The sequence below is a fragment of the Euphorbia lathyris genome, chromosome 9 (assembly GCF_963576675.1).
Source record: "Euphorbia lathyris chromosome 9, ddEupLath1.1, whole genome shotgun sequence".
In the NCBI taxonomy this organism is placed as follows: domain Eukaryota; kingdom Viridiplantae; phylum Streptophyta; class Magnoliopsida; order Malpighiales; family Euphorbiaceae; genus Euphorbia; species Euphorbia lathyris.
The window spans coordinates 78,863,315-78,881,550 of record NC_088918.1 but is presented as its reverse complement, the minus strand read 5'-3'; the positions used below and the strand labels follow the sequence as shown (position 1 = coordinate 78,881,550).

Here is an 18,236-nt window from a genome sequence, read left to right as displayed (position 1 = left end):
AGAAAACTATAAAATTAACATTAAACATAAAAGTACAAAATATACATTTGGCTCAAATTACTAACAAAAATAACTCCAAATGAGCTAAACATAAAAAATATACTAAATAGCAGAGATTTTACATCCTTATTAGAAGTACATTAAAAAAGTACTTTAACGATTCAACATATATAAAGCTAAAATAATCTTGCCAATCATTTTAAACTTAGTTCCAAACAAAACCCTTCTACATATAAAGCTAAGGAGGAAATGAGCATAGTTCCTGATGCTTTAATATATATCATGGTGCCCACACGATCAAATACAGCTCGTGCATCCAGTGTCGTAAGTAAATACCTTTCAATCTGACCGTCACAAAACAGCTTATATTTTTTTCTAAACCAAGTTCATTAAAGAACTTCTTCATCCACGAAAACTCTTTACATGCTTCAATTGTTGCAATGAACTCTACTTCACTTGTGGAAAGTACAATACATTTTTGTAATTTTAACTGGCATGGAATCTAGTATAACTTGATAAGATCCACTAGACTTGAGCTTTTGAGGAGGGTAGTCCAATTAATTCGACAGTGACAAAATAATAAGATAATTATTTAGAGATATTTCTAGAAAACACTTAAATGCTATTATTTCGGATTTTTCTTATATCATTGTAACTCTAGAATTCTTTTTTTAGAGAACGATCTCTTTGTATGCGTACTATTTTATAGTGGAACAATTAATTTTCGAGTTTAGTTATGGAGTAGCCCAATATTAAGGGTGAACCACGTTAAATTATCATTGTCATGTTTTGTTAGACAAAATGAATGAAATTATAAAATTAATTTAAATAACAATAAACATCCACCTGCTCATGCGAGGGCATTTCCCCTAATAATTGGTTAAAGGCTTGTAAAGCCATTTACTTATGACTCAGTTAAGATTCTTAATTAGTTTTTTCCTATGTGGGATGAGAATACTTAATTTTCTTTTATCTGCTTCCAAACCATTTCAAGTGTTTCACTTCGAGCATCAATTTCTCATTCATCACTTGTCCGTTTTGAGTTTATAATAGACCGTTAAAAAGATCTTATGGTATAAAATGCGTTGACATATTTCAAGTTATTCTAAACTCCATTTATTCGTTATATATTTAAACCTCAAGTTGATAAAAAGTAATAAACCAAAAGTTGTTTATAATTTGTTTTGGATATATATAATTTATAAAAATAATTATAAATTAATTATACATAACTAATATATATATTATTTATTTAATTATGACGTCATTCGGTCCGACCAATCTGAACCATCCGATCCGACCAAGTGTTCTCTGACCCAGTTACAAATTCGGTTTGATGTTAGGTCCGGTTCTAATAACATTAGTTAAGAGTCAACTGAAGCTTTGTAATCATTGTTCGAAACAAGACTGTCAGGACCGTCTAGGTGCTCGAAATCGAGAACTCATTTTGATTTTCCCCGATTAGTTTCTCTGGGCGTTTTTTTTATAGCCCCTAGGTGATTTTTAGCCGCATAGACTGCCTAACAAAAACATTTTTTTATTGTGAATTTATTGTTTACTCTATTATAATTCACTTTTGAGTTGTTTAAATGGTATTGTTGCTGAAATATTGATATTTACACATTTTTAAAGATATATGTTATAAATATACGTATATTTTTATATTAAATATTTTTATATTATTCTTTTTAGATAGTATAATACATATTTTAATTCAGTTTATATAACAATTTGCTGATTAACAAATAAAAAATATAAGAATACAAATCTGATTAACTTCAACTAATCCCCGATTAATCCTTGAGAGTCTTATCCGCCGATTATTCTACTCTCATCATCACTACTGCCAAGAATCCTAATCCCGACACGAGTCTCAATGAAAATACTAGATCAATGTCATTAATTGTTGCACATCAAGAACGAAATATGATTGATTGTTATATACGAGAGATCAACATCATAAATATGTTGGGTCAATGTCATAAAATAATAAGTCAGGAAGCAAACGTGAACATTTTTTATATAAGTTGGAGAATAAATAATATTTTAAACCTAGTAAATTACATGAGACATGAATACATTATACTATAGATTTTGAGATAAAATTTCAAACTTTAAAAGATTAGAACTTACCGATAAAAAAAGTGGATTGCTATTTACCACCCCAAATTATTTATTACCGCTCCCTTTTTGGACACTTTTGCTCTTTTCATTTTTTAAACTCAAAAACTGAAATTCTCTCAAATTTGTTCGAAATTCAAAAACTCAAACAACATTCATGGAACTTAAACACGATAAAGGAAAAAGACTAATGATTCTCTGGATAAGTATTTTTATTTGAAAATCGAATCGAAAACACGAGTTCCATCTCCTGATTCGGAGAAAAAAGGTCATCCAAAATGTGCTAAACGGGTGATTCACACCATTCCGCCTAGGTAGAAACGGCTGCCTAGACGGAAATGGGTTCATCCGTTTCTGCCTAGGCAGAATGGTGTGAATCACCCGTTTAGCAAATTTTGGATGAATTTGTTTTTACATATTGATTAAATCGGTTAGTTTTTTTAGACGAATTTCAATTAGTGTAAATAGGAACTGTAGTTATTTGATTTCCTCAACGTTCTCGGATCCATTTTTCATAAATCCAATTTTTGGCTCGGGAGAGAGGGGATATTAAGTTTTTGAATGGAAAAATGAAAAAAGCGAAAATGTCCAATAGGAGCGGTGATAAGTAATTTGGAGGCAATGAATAGCAAAACCCTAAAAAAAATGCTATAAAATTATATGTTACTAGTCGAAAACCCGTGCGATGCACGGGGTATGAAACTTTTATATAATTTAGATAAATAAATAAATTGACATATTGCTTTTAAATAATTTTATATCATGCTATGAAAAAAAAAATTATTATGTATATTTGAAATTTATATATATTTTTTAATGATAATTCAAATTAAATTAATTTTAAAAATAATTGACTACTTTTTTTTATAGAATTTTAACTAAAGATGAATGATTTATTTATTTTTACAAAATTCAATGATTTGTACTTTTTAGGAATTTTAATACATTTTCATATTCCAAATATTCTGTGAAACAATAATCATAAAATAGCAGATTAATTAAGAAATATATTAGAATATAATAAAAAACCAAAAATTGAATTAAACTATAATTAAAATTAAATATTATATTTACGATACAAAAGAATTACAATATAGGTTAAACAAAAATTGAATTAAACTACAATTAAAATTAAATATTATATCTACGATACAAAAGAATTACAATTACAATCTATGTTAAAATGGAAGCAACATCAATATATTATTCTATAAACTATTACAATCAATACTTTTTTAATGTTGCATATGAAGAAACTTTATCAATTCAATATGTTACATATAAAAAAATAAAATTCGTAAGAATTAGTCATAAATTCATCTTGATGATAATTATTTTGGTTGGTTGAATTTCATGATCATCAAGTATTCGAATTCAATTATTCATTCTGCTACAATAACCCAATATATCTAATTGAATCAGTTTAAGATGATGGTTTCTCCTATTTTCATCTTGTAATATCTTCATATATAGAATATTAGCCATACTCGCAGATATCACTTATTTGACTTCATTAATATTTTCTAATAATTATATATTCTTGAATTTTGTAAGTAACAAAAACAAACAAAAGAATTGAAAAAAAATGAAGGGACGAAAAAGATAATTAGGAGAGAACCATCTTCCTCTCGGGTTTTTTTTTTTAAAAAAAAAAGAGAGAATGTCGAGACATAAGCATATAAAGAGGAGAGTGGAAATATTTTTTGCCCATTAATTAAACATTTTATTTTTTCTTAATGAAGTATTAAGTCCATAAATTAATTTTAGTTAAATAGAATTAAATCGCAATTGTAACCACTCAGTAGAAAAAATAAAACGTTTTATAATTAATATGTGAAATTAATTATATTAATTAGAATCATTATGCTCAACATTTGATAATTTGAAGAGATTCAAATAATAATATTTTCTTAATTAATATTTTTCAATAATTTGTCCTATGATCATATTTCATTTTCATCTGTTAAAAATTCTTGAAATGCTAACAATTTTGTACGAACCATATTATAATAGTTAAAAATTATATAAGCCAATGTTGCAAAAGCAATCATCTCAATATCCATAATTAATGTACATTTTTAGGATTTTGAGCATCAAAATTTATTTTTATTTACCTTGATTTTGAATTCGTATCTAGCATAATCCACATTCTTCAAGAATAAACATCTTATCAAGCGTATTAGAAGCTTACAATCTCCTTGTCTAGAAAATTGAGAAAAATAACTTATTGATAATAATAATATAACATAATTTATATTGAAATAAACTTCATTGTAAGTATAATATTCCAATATCTCTTTAATATTTTATTTAATATGTCTCAAACTTCAATGAACAACTATCGTGTGAAACTTTATATCTATTTGTACCAAAATGCACAAAAATAAAAAATACAATCCATATCAATTAGCTAAACTCAAACTAAAAAAATGAGTGGATTTCAACATGTTCCGAATTAGAAAAATTAATCTAACTTCAATTAAAACTAAAAATTGAGTTCATAAAAAGCCGAAAATCTAAATTTTGTTAGAGTTAACAATCAAAACAATAACACTAGGAATATATACTAAAAAAGAATGCAAATATACAAAATCTTTATTTTAGTCATTTTGAAAAATAAATAAATAAAAAAGAAAACATGGATAAGGTAGTATGGAATCTGGATAACGACAGAAATGGAATTTCATCTCTGAAAGATGAAACTATAACAACAATTGTTTAATAAAAATAAAACAACAGCACAATTGAGAAAACCAAAATTGAGTTCATATAAAGCCGAAAATCTAAATTTTAGTTAAGAGTTAGCAATCGAAACGATAACACCTAGTAACATATACTAAAAAAGAATACAAATTTACAAAATCTTTATTTTAGTCATTTTGAAAAGAAAGACAAATAAAAAAGAAAACATGGATAAGGTAGCGAGAGGTATGGAACCTGGGTAACGACAGAAATGGAATTTATCTCTGAAAAATGAAACTATAACAACTATTGTTTAATAAAAAGAAAACAACAACACAATTGAGAACAAAATAACTACAACATATGAAAAAAAAATCGAATAATTACCTTGAGAAACATAAGAATTTCTTGTAATTTTTGACACTTTTGTGTTTTCCGATTTTAGTTGTTCATGCATTTTCTATTTCTGTCGGATTTCTTCAATTGAAGCTGTCAGTTTTGAAAAACAAAAGACAAATAAAAAAGAAAACATGGATAAGATAGCGAGAGGTATAGAACCTCGGTAACAACAGAAATGAATCTGAAAGATGAAACTATAACAATTATTGTTTAATAAAAATAAAACAACAACATAATTGAGAACAAAATAACTACAACATATGAAAAAAATCGAATATTTACCTTCAGAAATATAATACTATCTATCGTGACCAATGAATATAATGGTGGAATACTATCTATCATGTTTTATATAGAAGTTTATTTGTGACTTTTGGATTTTCTTTGCTTTATGTTTTTTCATCTTCCCGTAACTCTTGCTTTCTTTTATTATTTTAATTAATAGGCTAGTAATTATTTAATATATTATAAATATAAATTTGTTACTTTTAATTAATTAAATATTTATTTTTAATTAATTAAATATTTTTAATCTGATTTTTTACTACGTTGACAACTTATCAAAAAGACCTCTAAAACACTTTTTTCATTTCTCTCTGCTTCTGTAATTATATATAGTATAGATTTGCGAACATGACATAAACAATACACAAATCCGCTTGGATTAACACGATAACAATTTTTTTTAATTAAATTAGAATGGACTCATTTAACACTAATTGATAATTAACATAACATCAACACTAATTACAAACAGCAACTAATTAAAACATGAATCTACCCAACCAATTAACACAACCTACGTCCGGGATTTTATTAGGAGTACCGGGTTTTCACAAGGACCTCCAAAAAAATTGTTAACACGTGTCCAAAATGACGATATACCCGATCCTCCCAATAAAATCTACCCTAACTAGTAGAACAAACACGCAACGGTTTATTCGTAGCTTCATTTTGGCTCAACAATTGCTTGACCACATCTCTCATCGTCGGTCTTCTCGATGGCTCGGTTTGGGTGCATCTCAAGGCCAAGAGAAACACATTAGAAACATGAACCATTGTGTTATAATCATAGAATTCTTCAGCAAGGCCTGGATCAACAATGTCACAGATATCTTGTCTGTTGAACCACACAGATCTACACCATTCGACAATGTCTATTCCGTCGGGAAATGACGAATCAAGTGCCTTCTTTCGGGTTATTACTTCAAGCAAAACAACTCCGTAGCTATACACATCGGACTCTTTGCTCTTCGTTGATGTAAATGCATTTTCTGAAGAGAAAAAAGTGATTTCAATTAGAAATCTGAGCAGAAAAACAAGTGTTATTAACAATTACACGTCTTTGATCAATTATTTTTAAACGCATAGTGGCAATTATCAGATCTGTGTCATGTTCGCTTCATGTCAAATTCAGGTTAGTGTCAAAATTTCGTGTCAATTTAAGCATGTGATCAATTCAATTTGACTGATTAAACTCCCGATCTTTTACATTAAGCCTTTAATCAATTATATTTGAACGCATTAAGCCCCTTTTGTGTGTGATTCAAATTCCGTCTAACGTGCGTGAAGCTGTCAACGTGTCAAACTCATTTTGTTTAACTGTTTTACTCGGCTTAATACATCTCTAGACCCTTGTACTTGTCCAAAAAAAAGTCAATTACTCCATATACTTTTAAAATATTCAATTTACTCCTAAACTTGTTTAAATTGGTGTATTAATCCCGTAAAATCCACGTAGCATAATAAGGAGAAATTTTGAAAAAGTTGAAATGTGTATATTTTAAGCAAGTTCAGGGGCTAATAGATCACTTAAAAATTTAGAGCTAATAGATTCCTTTCAAAGAGTCAATTGGTCATTTTAAACAATTTCAAAGGATTAATATAACTTTTTCAAAGTATTGAGAGCCGTTAACTTTTTCAAACAAGTACAAAGAACTAAAAATGTATTAATCCGTTTTACTCGGTGGCATGCTGACAATAGAGCTATTCTACAGGCGCTAAAACGGGTTTGAATCATACACATAACCGAGCCTTCTAATAAGGGTAAATGTGTTAGGAAATAATGCATCAAGATCTTAATGTATCTATTTAGAAAGCTTTAATGTATCTATTTAAAAGATCATTGCTTAATTAGCGAAAGGGTAAATTTCAAATAAAACCCTTGTGGTTTCACTAATTTTCAGATAAAGGACTGTGATTTACTTTTTTTCAAAGTAAGGACTGAGGTTTTCAACTTTAGCAAAATAAGGACTTTTTCGATTGATACTATTAAAATTACCCTTGACGACTTCAAAAATGACATATTTTAAAAGCTACTAATATTCTAAGCAACTTTAATTCTTCAACTTTTTTATTTTGAGATTATTTAGATGATGTTTGGTAAGGAGAGAGAAAGTTCCAAAAAAGATTATTTTCGAAAATCGAAAATATAGTTTTAATAGCATTAATCCGAAAGGTCATTGTTTTATTAAAAATGCAAAACCTCAATTCTCGTTTTGACAAAAAGTAAACCACGGTCCTTTATCTAAAAATTAGTGAAACCACAAGGGTTTTATTTAAAATTTACCCTTAGCGAAAATTGAACTGGTTAGGTACTCAACTATGCAAAACTATGCAATTTGCTAGAGAAATCCGGGTAAATTATACTCACGGTCCTCCAACTATTAGAAATTGAACATAAATACCACAAATCTTAATTTTTTTAGCGAGAATAACTTCTCGTTAAGAATTTAATATTTAAGACATTTTCATTCAATTTCTGATAGTTAGAGGTTCATGAATATAATTAACTTTAGAAATTTCTATTTAAAAGAACAGTTACGTAAAAATTGAATTGATTAGATAATCAACTATAGAAATTTGGGGTAAATTCCACTCATGGTCCTCCAACTACTAGAAATTGAAAATAAATACCTTAAACTTAATTTATTTAACGAGAATATAATGAACTTCAGAAATTTACCTGGTGCAATGTATCCTGTTGTGCCCATGACAACAGTAGAGTTCTCTGAAGCAGAACACTGATGTTCTAAAAGCTTAGCTATGCCGAAATCCGAGATATGAGGCTCCATATCAGAGTCTAACAGAATGTTTTCCGGCTTGATGTCTCGATGAACGACAGGAGGATCACAATCATAATGAAGATATGCCAATGCATTTGCAGTTCCGATCGCTATTCGGTAACGAACATTCCATTCTAGACCTGCAGATTGTACAAAACCATGAAGAACATCATGAAGACTACCGTTTTCCATGTAAGTATATAGGATTAGTCCGTAATCCTTTCGTAACCAAAACTGTTCCAATCTGATCAGATTCCGGTGCCTGATTTTCCCAATTGTTTTAATTTCTCTGATCATACTTTTGTTTCCGCCTTTATGATCCGAAAATGCAATTCTCTTCACAGCGAAAAGCCCGTCTTCGTTTAATGCAGCTTTGTAAACAGTTCCGTGGCATCCCCTGCCGATGATATAGCTGTCATTTAGATTCTCCGTAGCTTCCATTACTTTGCTAAGAAGGGAAGCTGGACCTTCTTCTGCAGAAGCTATCTCGGTATCCTTTTTTTGTCTTTGGTGGAAGGCGAAGACACAAGCAAATACGAGAATGAAAACTGCAACCACCGAAACTAAGGCTATCATCGCGATGTCTACTCTTCCAAGGCCTTTTCGAGGTCCGAATTGACTTGCACATGATTTGAAATGTTCATTTTCAGTGCATTTTAAGGTACATTCAACACATAAGCCAGGGTTTCCGAAGAATGATGACGGAGATGACTTAAGCAAGTTCATCATCTCGCCTGGTATTGGACCGGTGAAGTGATTCTGAGAGATGTTTATCAGGAACAATGTCCGGATCCTATTAAGAGTGGCCAAACTTCCGGTCAGATTGTTGTTAGATATGTCGAGTTGCTCTAGCTTGATCAAGTCCCCGAGGCTTGAAGGAATTTCACCAGTCAACTGGTTACTGCTGAGATTCAGTGCATATTGTAGACTCTGCAATGATCCAATGGAAGAAGGAATCTCGCCTCGTAACAGATTTCCACCCATTTGTAGCTCTGTAAGCATTTCGAATTCCGAGAGAAAAGCGGGGATGCCCCCAGTAAATCGATTCTCTTGCAAACTCAATGTGTATAACTTTGTCCAATTCTTCAGACTTGAAGGAATCGAACCATTCAATGAATTGAACCCCACATCGAAATAGCCTAATTTGAAACAGTTTGACAGCTGAGACGGCAAAGGACCTTTCAGTTGGTTATGCGAAAGATCAAAGAACTCGAGCTTTACAAGCTTACCAAGCTCCGGGGGTATAAACCCCGAGAATTTGTTCATTGAAAAATCAATGTAAGTGAGACTGGTAGAGTTACCCAAGCTACGTGGAAGCGAACCCGAAATAGTATTTTCACTGATATCTATGTGTTCGAGGCGTGGAGTCTCTGCAAACTCGGGAAGAGGCCCTGTAAGGTTGTTCCCCTTGAAGATCAACCTCCATAGTGCTGGACACTGTCCAACATCAGAAGGAATGCTGCCTCCGAGTCGATTATGACCCATATTTAGAACCCTTAATTGCTTCCCCGAGCATAGATTCGGTGGAATCTCGCCTGTGAACTTATTATTAGTGAAATCAAGCTGCAATAAGCTGCTGTTGATCCCTAAACCTTGAGGTATGACACCAGAAAATCGATTGTCAAACAACGAAACATTCTTTAGTTGCTTGAGCTCAGTCATCTCCTGCGGCAGTTCACCAGAAAGACTATTGTTATACACTAGCAAGTACTCGAGGCTCGGAATTTTCCAAATACTAATCGGAATCTCACCACGCAAATGATTAGTAAACAATTCAAGATCTTGTAACTTAGTCAGCATTCCCAATTCGCCTGGAATCTCTCCCTCTAACTGGTTTCTGTACAACTTCAAGCTTGTTAAGGACCTACATTTCCCAAGTTCAGGAGGAATTCTCCCCGAAAATCGATTTTCGGATAGATCAAGAGCAGAAAGTTGTGTTAACAGGCCAAGTGAAGAGGGTATAATGCCTGTTAAGTTGCTATCAACAATGACTATTTCAGTTAAGCTGCTAGAATTCCCCAAATCTGATGGAATACCTCCATTGAAACCATTGAATGACAGATCTAAAACACTCAAATTCTTACAATTTCCGAACCCGAAAGGGATTCTACCATGGAAATTGTTATGATGAAGGTACAAGTAAACAAGGGATTTCAGTTCCGTGACAGAATTCGGCAAAGACCCTTCTAAGAGGTTTTCATTCAAATACAATGTCTGCAGCTTACTACATTTACCAATAGAATCAGGAATTGAACCAGATAATCTATTTCCATACAACCATAACTCCAAAACTCGATTCAAATCACCAACATTATCAGAAATTGAACCGCTAAAATTGTTATTATTCAAATAAACATACTCTAAACTCGAAACCCTAAACAAAGATTCAGGAATCATACCAGAGAGTGAATTAGAATACAAACTCAAGACTCTCAATCTCCGCAGAAACTTGAAAGAATCAGGAATTCCACCAGTGAAGGCATTCAAGGACAAATCAATAAACTGAAGATGCCTACAATTTTTACCCAAAGATTCAGGAATCTCACCAGAAAGAGTATTGTTACTCAAATCAAGTATCTGCAAATGCGTTAACTCTGAAATTTCAGATCCCAATTCGCCAGAAATTGCAAAACCAGAGAGCTGTAAACTGATAACATTTGGGGAAAATGAGGAATTATGACATTTGATACCTAACCAAGAACAAGGTGTAGGATCAGATGGATTCCAGGTTGAAGTTACATAAGGGGGCACGGAATTCCAGTGGCGCAGAAGGGATAAAAGTGCAGAACCCTCTGAATTCAAGGAGGAAATGCCGTGTACGGATAGGAAGAAGCAACAGAACAGCAAGAAATACTCCATTTGTGAAGAGAAGAGGAGAAATTAGAGTGAAAAGAAGAGAAAAGAAGAGAAGAGGAGAGTAATTTGATTTCCATGAATGGGTTTATGGTATTCAAATGTGAACTGTTGAATGAATTTTCAAAATTGGTCTCCGACATTGATTGCTGTTTCGACTGTTTTAACTCTAGTAATTGATGAGTCAACCGTACACTGGTCTAATACACAAATAACTCATGAACTTGTTAGAATATTGCAACTGCCCCATTCAACTTTCAATTGTAACAAATTGTCTCTTAAACTTGTCCAACGGTAAAATATATCTCTAAATTGGAATTTTTTTTATCCCGTATTTGAAGCAACAGTAAAAACGTTTCTCCGGATTCGTATCACGCCAAAGATCTGATTATCACACTTCACGAGCGTTGAAAATTTTGTATTTCACGTATTTCTTCAATTGCAGTTCATGTCAGCAATTTAGGGTTATATTTTACAATTTAATAAATTTAAAAGATAAATTATTTGAAAATTGAAGGAGACAGTTGTAAATTTAAACAAATTCAGAGGGTTATTCATGTATTAGACCTTAAAAAAGCAAAAAGTAGGCTCTGATCTTCCTATTGCCCTTGGTCTTATAATTTCAACATCTAATTCTATTAAAAAATTATGTTACTAATTCATTATTTATTCGAAATTATATATAAAAAAATATATTTTCCAGTTTTCCTATAGTTATATTACACATCCAAAACTTCTTTCAAACAGTTAAAAAATATAAATTTTAAATGCAAATACAATGAAAAACATTATGTTAACCGAGTTTTAGGTTTAAATTTGATTTTTTATTATCAATAACTTATTGAAACCAAAAATAAATGATTAGAGACTTAATTTATCCAAATAAAAAACCATAGGCTTTTTAGCTTGTTTAATTATGCCACTTAAAAATTACGTTACATCAAAAACTCACTTATCCTCATAAGTCAAAACATTTAATTTAAAATTAAATTAAATATTCAACTAATATTTTTAAATTCAATACTTATTTTTGTGAAGTGGGACAGGCAACGGTTCATTGGCAGAAGCCAGCTGTTGGTTATGTTTAGTGTAACGTTGATGCGGTCGTGCTTCAATCAGAGAATAGTTTCAGTATGTGAGAAGTTCTTCGGGCTTGTACCAGCAACTTTTATTGCGTGTTGCAAGTCTTTTACGGCAGGTAATATTCAAGTTTCATTAGCTGAGGCGTTGACTCTTCGTGATGTGATACTTTGGATAGTTTCGCTCCACTTTCAAAATGTTTAGTTCGAAACGGATGCCAAATGGATGGTGGATTGCATTTCAACAAAGGTCCATTATATTACTGAGTCCGAGGTTGCTATGGAAGAAATTCAAAATTTGTTACTTATGCGCCTAAATTGTTTTGTGACTTTTATCCTTAGATTAACGAACGTTACACATTGTTAGGGCGATTGATCATTGATTTTATTAAGGATTCGGCCTTATTTAACTCTTCTGTCGAGTTTGGACGGCACACATTGTTAGGACGATTCGACTTATTGATGTGGACAAATAAAAATAAGAGTTTATTGACTAAGATAGATAAAGAGTAAAAAGTAACAAGAAATTACAAAAATTCATTTCCAGTAAGTTCTTCCAAACTCGATTTTCTTATCTTCCACTTTATGATTTTCAGCATTAGAATCGCTAGATCGACTTTCTCCTCTTCCAAACTCGACGGAAAAGTTAAATAAGAACTAAATCCATAACAAAATCAATGACCAAAATAATTGATCAGGAACTTGATCCTTAAAACAGATAAATTTCATAGGCTTAATTATGCTTTTCGTCAAGAAAAAATGATGAATATTATATTCATCCGGGAAAAAGTATAAAAAAAGGATTGATTTAATGTATTATACTTCCCTTGATAGTATAATAAAAGAAGGAAAAACATCGTTATTAATAAAAGGATAAATTTAAAAAAAAAAAACTATGTGGTTTCATTTTTTTTAGAAAAAGGAATGTGGTTTTTTTCTTTTCAAATACAGGATTGTGGTTTATTCTGTTACACTATTTACGGATTTGGTGAAGATGCCGTTTATTTGCTGACATGGATGAAGAGTAATATGAGTTTTTTTAAAAAAAATTGGGGTAAATTTAAAAAAAAAACAGTGGTTTCACTTTTTTGCAGAAAAATGACTGTTTTTTTTCTTTTCAAATACATGATTGTGATTTATTTCATTACACTATTTACAGATTTGGTGAAGATGTCGTTTATTTGCTGACGTGACTGAAGGGCAAATATGAGTTTTTAAAAAAAAATTGACCAACATATTTTTTATAACTATTTTGGATCTACAATATTGACCAATGGATTTTTTTATAACTATTTTGTGGCTACAATATTGACTATGAAATCTCACATGAGTGCAAATCTCACATGGTTGTTCAAGACCTTTTATAGTCAATTTTTTAAGAACTCATATTTGTCCTTCAGCCACGTTAGCAAATAAACGGCATCTTCACCAAATCTGTAAATAGTGTAATGGAATAAATCAAAGTCTTGTATTTGAAATGAAAAAAATCACAGTCATTTTTCTGCAAAAAAAAAAAAAAGTGAAACCAAATGTTTTTTTTTGAAATTTACCCCAATTTTTTTTAAAAAACTCATATTTGCCCTTCGGTCACGTCAGTAAATAAACGACATCTTCACCAAATTCGTAAATAGTGTAGGAATAGACCACAATCCTATATTTGAGAAAAAAAAAATCAAAACCCTTTTTCTACCAAAAAAAAAAAAAAAAGTGAAACCATAAGGGTTTTTTTAAAATTTACCCTTAATAAAACTCTTTATTTGAATACATTAAGCCCTTGATCATTTATAGGCGTATCAAATTAGTAATTCTCTTAAAATTATGTTATTACTTTCATCTGTATTGAAATTATAAAAAAAAAATTTATTATTTGAATAAATTAAGCCCTTGATCATTTACCCTTACTAGACATCTAAAACTGTTTTCAATCAGTAAAAAACATACAAATTTCAAATACACGTAAAATAAATAAAAAGTCAGGGATTTAAGGGACTTAATGTATCTAAATAAAAGATCAAGGGTGTTGTTAAATCCAGCCCCAAATTCACACACCTAGCCCCGTGAAAGGACGAAAATGCCCTTTCATAGATTTTGGGGAGGAAAAACATATTTTTTTCCCAATCCGACACGCGTGCGTGTGGATATCACGCATCACCGCGTGGTCAGGCGTGATAGCCACACGCCTCACCGCGTGGTCAGACGTGATAGGCAACCGCCTCACCGTAAGGTCGGGCGTGATGCTATCACGTCCGACCACGTGGTGAGGCGTGATATCCACACGCCCGCGTGTCGGATTGGCAAAAAAAATATGTTTCTAAACCCGTAAGTAGGCCGTTAAACCCGTAACTACAGAATTATACTTAAAACCTAAAAATACCATATAATTTTAAGGGTTAATTCTAAAAAAAACCCCTGTGGTTTCACTTATTGACAAAAAAGGATCTGTGCTTTTTCTTTTGTCAAAACGGGGATTGTGTTTAAGACCATTAACCAAAACGCGAAAAAACAGCTAACCCCGTCAACTGAGCTGACGTAGCAGAGGGTATTTTTGTCCAGTTTTTTTTTCTTTCATATAAAATGTCTCACTTTCCATCAATAATCGATCACTAATTCAATTTAGGGTTTTTCCCCAATTTCTTCATAGACTGAGAAACCCTAGAAGTTAAATCCTAAATTGGGAAAAAACCCTAAATTGAATTGGTGATCGATTATTGATGGAAAGGGATGCCTTTTATATGAAAGAAAAAAAAACTGGACAAAAATACCCTCTGCCACGTCAACTCAGTTGACGGAGTTAGCTGTTTTTCCGCGTTTTGGTTAACTTTCTTAAACACAATCCCAATTTTGACAAAAGAAAAAACACAGATCCTTTTTTGTCAATAAGTGAAAACACAGGGGTTTTTTTGGAATTTACCCTAATTTTAACTCAAATCAAGAAACAATAATATAAATTAGTGAATAAATATTATTAATTACAACATATAAAACTAATATAATGTAGTCCAAACCTCTCTCCTTTCAGCGTATAGATTGTCCAATTGACGAACACTCGGATCATGATATAGACGCCATTGGGTGGCAATGGGAGGCACTGAAAATGCATGATGTAAATAAAGACGTATGTAGTGATGATAACTCTCCAAATGACAAATCACAATCTCTCGCTCTGGTGGTCTTCCATCGTCCGAACGCAGCGGCAGTATAGTGCAACATCCTAACTGTGATGTAGTAAAAAGGAATATGACTGCATTCAATACAGATGCAGCAGCATATAAGTCATTCGGAGTCACCATCCAGTGGGACTCACCACACCCCAGTCCTGCCCATTTAATACGCGTGAGGGCAGCATCAAATCCATTCCCGTACACTGGCGCATACAGATCACGGTTTGCCCGCATCTCATTCTCTATGAGCACTCTCATCAGCTTCCACTCCTCCTCGTTATAGGTGATGACATCTACTAAAACACGAAATCCACAGTTGCCATCTGCTACAACATCATGAAATCCAGTAATAAACGGTACGATGAGACCTTGAACCCGATGTAAATGGTGGTAACCGGCGATATCCGCATCAAATCCGGCTGAAAATATTAATATATGAAATTCATCAATAAAAATATATTTACTTTAACTTCGACATATATATTAATAAAATAAAATATACCCAGCATCTCATTGTTATGCACAAATGATGATGAGGAACGACCTCGACTACGACTACTCCTCGAACCTGAGGACCGTGCTCGATCTCGTGGTGCCTGATTGTATTCCTATGCACTCGGATTTCTTTTCGTTGATGAATTCCCCTTTGGTCTACCCCTAACTGTGTCTTTGACCTCAGGTTCTTTGAAGCCACTTTGTTCCGGATTTATCTGGTCATGAATCATCATCGATATGCTACGCACCATTGAAGGATCTAATTTTTCAACCTTTTCCACAAGAGAGTGAAAAAACCGGTGATCCTCAGACCCGTCAGCATATACGGGAGCAGTAACTGGTATGTCACTCAAACCTTCAAACGCAAGCGATCTCCAAAAAGGATGGATTCGGTCAGCACGGACCGATTCATCTGTGTCAATATACGTTTTAAGCTCAAATGCACACGGAATGCCATGAGTCATGGGCAACACGCATCCGCATTCACTTACCACATCTGTAGTTAATCCGTACATACGCTTGAGCTTAGCATTTAGTACACGCAAGCAGTAATGTGAAACGTGTAAGTTGAGATACTTGAAAGGTGCTCCACATTGAGCCACCGCAGTTCTTCTTCTCGAGTCCTCGAGTGAGTATCTGATTATATACAGTAAAGGATTACAATACTAATGTATTACACTTTAAAAGATTAAAGCAAATAACAAAATAAATGTCTTACTTGATCGCCTCGATCTGAGCCTCAATGTCCTTGTGCACCTTCGCCCACACTGTATCGAGTGCACCAGTAGATGAATTCAACCACTGTTTTAACTGTGCATGTGAACTCTCCACTCGACAGGTTGTGGTGTTTCCTAAGTGCAACACCTTGTTCGTCCATGCTTGACAAAACTTCTCTTTATGCACTAGTCATGTGGTCTCCACGTACTCTATCACATGAGGCCAGTTGCGAGTAGTATCCTTCATAGCCTCCATTGCCGCCTGATATTCGGCTACTGTCGGGGATTCAATTATACGTTTCCATTTGGAATTCTTAAAAATTTCACCAAAAGTCTTCACTCCACTCAACTTGCCTACTCTATCATCCACATCTTTATTAATATGCCATGTGCACAATAAATGATGACTATGAGGAAATACCTCACGAACCGACCTCATCAGTCCTAACTCCCGGTCTGTAGCAATGGCTGTTGGATGCACATCAGGTTGGAGCAAAAGCTTCAATTTTTGTAACACCCACATATAACTTCCCTCAGTTTCATCCTTCATGATTGCATAGGCGATCAATAAGTTTTTGTTTGAAGGCGTCATTCCAATGATCTCAAAGAATGACATCTTATAGTTGTTTGTTTTATATGTTGAATCCATACCAACAAACAAGTAATATGATCGGAACAGTGTGATCGAGGTCGGATGTGCCATAAAGAGGTGAGTCACAACATTGCTTCCCGGCTCTGTTTGCGTCCAATTTATGTAATCCTTATCTATAGCAAGCCGATAAAACTGACCGATTACATCCCGACCCTCAAAGCTCTCTGTCCTAATTTTCTCCCTGTAGTTATAGATATGTCTTTGTGTCGGGCAATCCTCCGGATGTTTTTTGGAACCCGGGCTTAGCCCTCTCATCTGTCTGTAACCCTGACGATATACAGCCAACGGATGATGGTGATGTCCTCTATCTCCAGCAATCCCATTCACCACCCAACCGTCTAATTCAGCGATTTCCAGAACCTTTATCTGGAATTTGCAACCACAGTACTTTGTTTTTGTATCCCTCCGTACTACTTCCTCCATATCCATATCCTTTTTCCTTCTATAATTCTTAATACCACGATCACATTTAACCAATATCCACTTTGTCTTGCCCCCTGTATTGTGCGACGCTGTGGTTAACTCGAAGCCGACCCCAATTGCCGTCTGTTTTGCCCAGTTTGGGGAAAAAAATGCGAACTGTAATCGATGCCGTTTCCGCCAAATTCTTCCCACGAAACCCCCTGCAAATGATAAATAACGAACATTACATTCCAACACGCGACAATTCTACAGCGTTTCGGTGTCTAAAACCGAAAAAACAGCCACAAATATGCTCGGGCGTGTGAGCATCACGCCCCACCACTAGGTGGGGCGTATGAACATCACGACCCACCTCATGGTGGGCCGTGTGGCTATCACGCCCTACCACATGGTGGGGCGTGATGTTCAAACGCCTCACCACATGGTGAGGCGTGATGCCCACACGTCCGTGGGCCGAAAAATCGAATTTTTTTAAAAATTTGGACAGAAATCAAACAAATTCAATTGGAAAAATACCTCAACTTCAGACACAGCATCACTCCCGTCTCTCCCCGGTGATAACAGATTGCTCTCCATCAAACGTGTTGTCT

General features: G+C 33.3%; 1 protein-coding gene across 2 annotated transcripts; it reads right to left on the bottom strand.

Annotated features, from left to right (window-relative positions):
- Positions 1-5,841: 5,841 nt before the first annotated feature.
- LOC136206740 (receptor-like protein kinase) lies at positions 5,842-11,244 on the bottom strand. Of its 2 annotated transcripts, XM_065997888.1 has the most exons (3): positions 10,958-11,064; positions 8,168-10,844; positions 5,842-6,476 (listed from the first exon to the last, which is right to left on the bottom strand). In XM_065997888.1, the coding sequence occupies exons 2-3, from the start codon at positions 10,662-10,664 to the stop codon at positions 6,112-6,114; spliced, it is 2,862 nt and encodes a 953-aa protein (XP_065853960.1). In that variant the 5' UTR covers positions 10,665-10,844; positions 10,958-11,064; the 3' UTR covers positions 5,842-6,111. The 2 variants fall into 2 exon arrangements, with proteins under 2 accessions (XP_065853960.1, XP_065853959.1); XM_065997887.1 differs by having other exon boundaries at positions 8,168-11,244.
- Positions 11,245-18,236: the final 6,992 nt, after the last annotated feature.

What these genes read in the sequence shown, in the direction of transcription:
- LOC136206740 (XM_065997887.1), bottom strand. Translation starts at nt 11,126, where the DNA reads ATGGAGTATTTCTTGCTGTTCTGTTGCTTCTTCCTATCCGTACACGGC. An exon ending in AACAGGATACATTGCACCAG is followed by an intron (nt 6,477 to 8,167) that starts GTAAATTTCTGA and finishes TTTTCTCTTCAG; the next exon opens with AAAATGCATTTACATCAACG.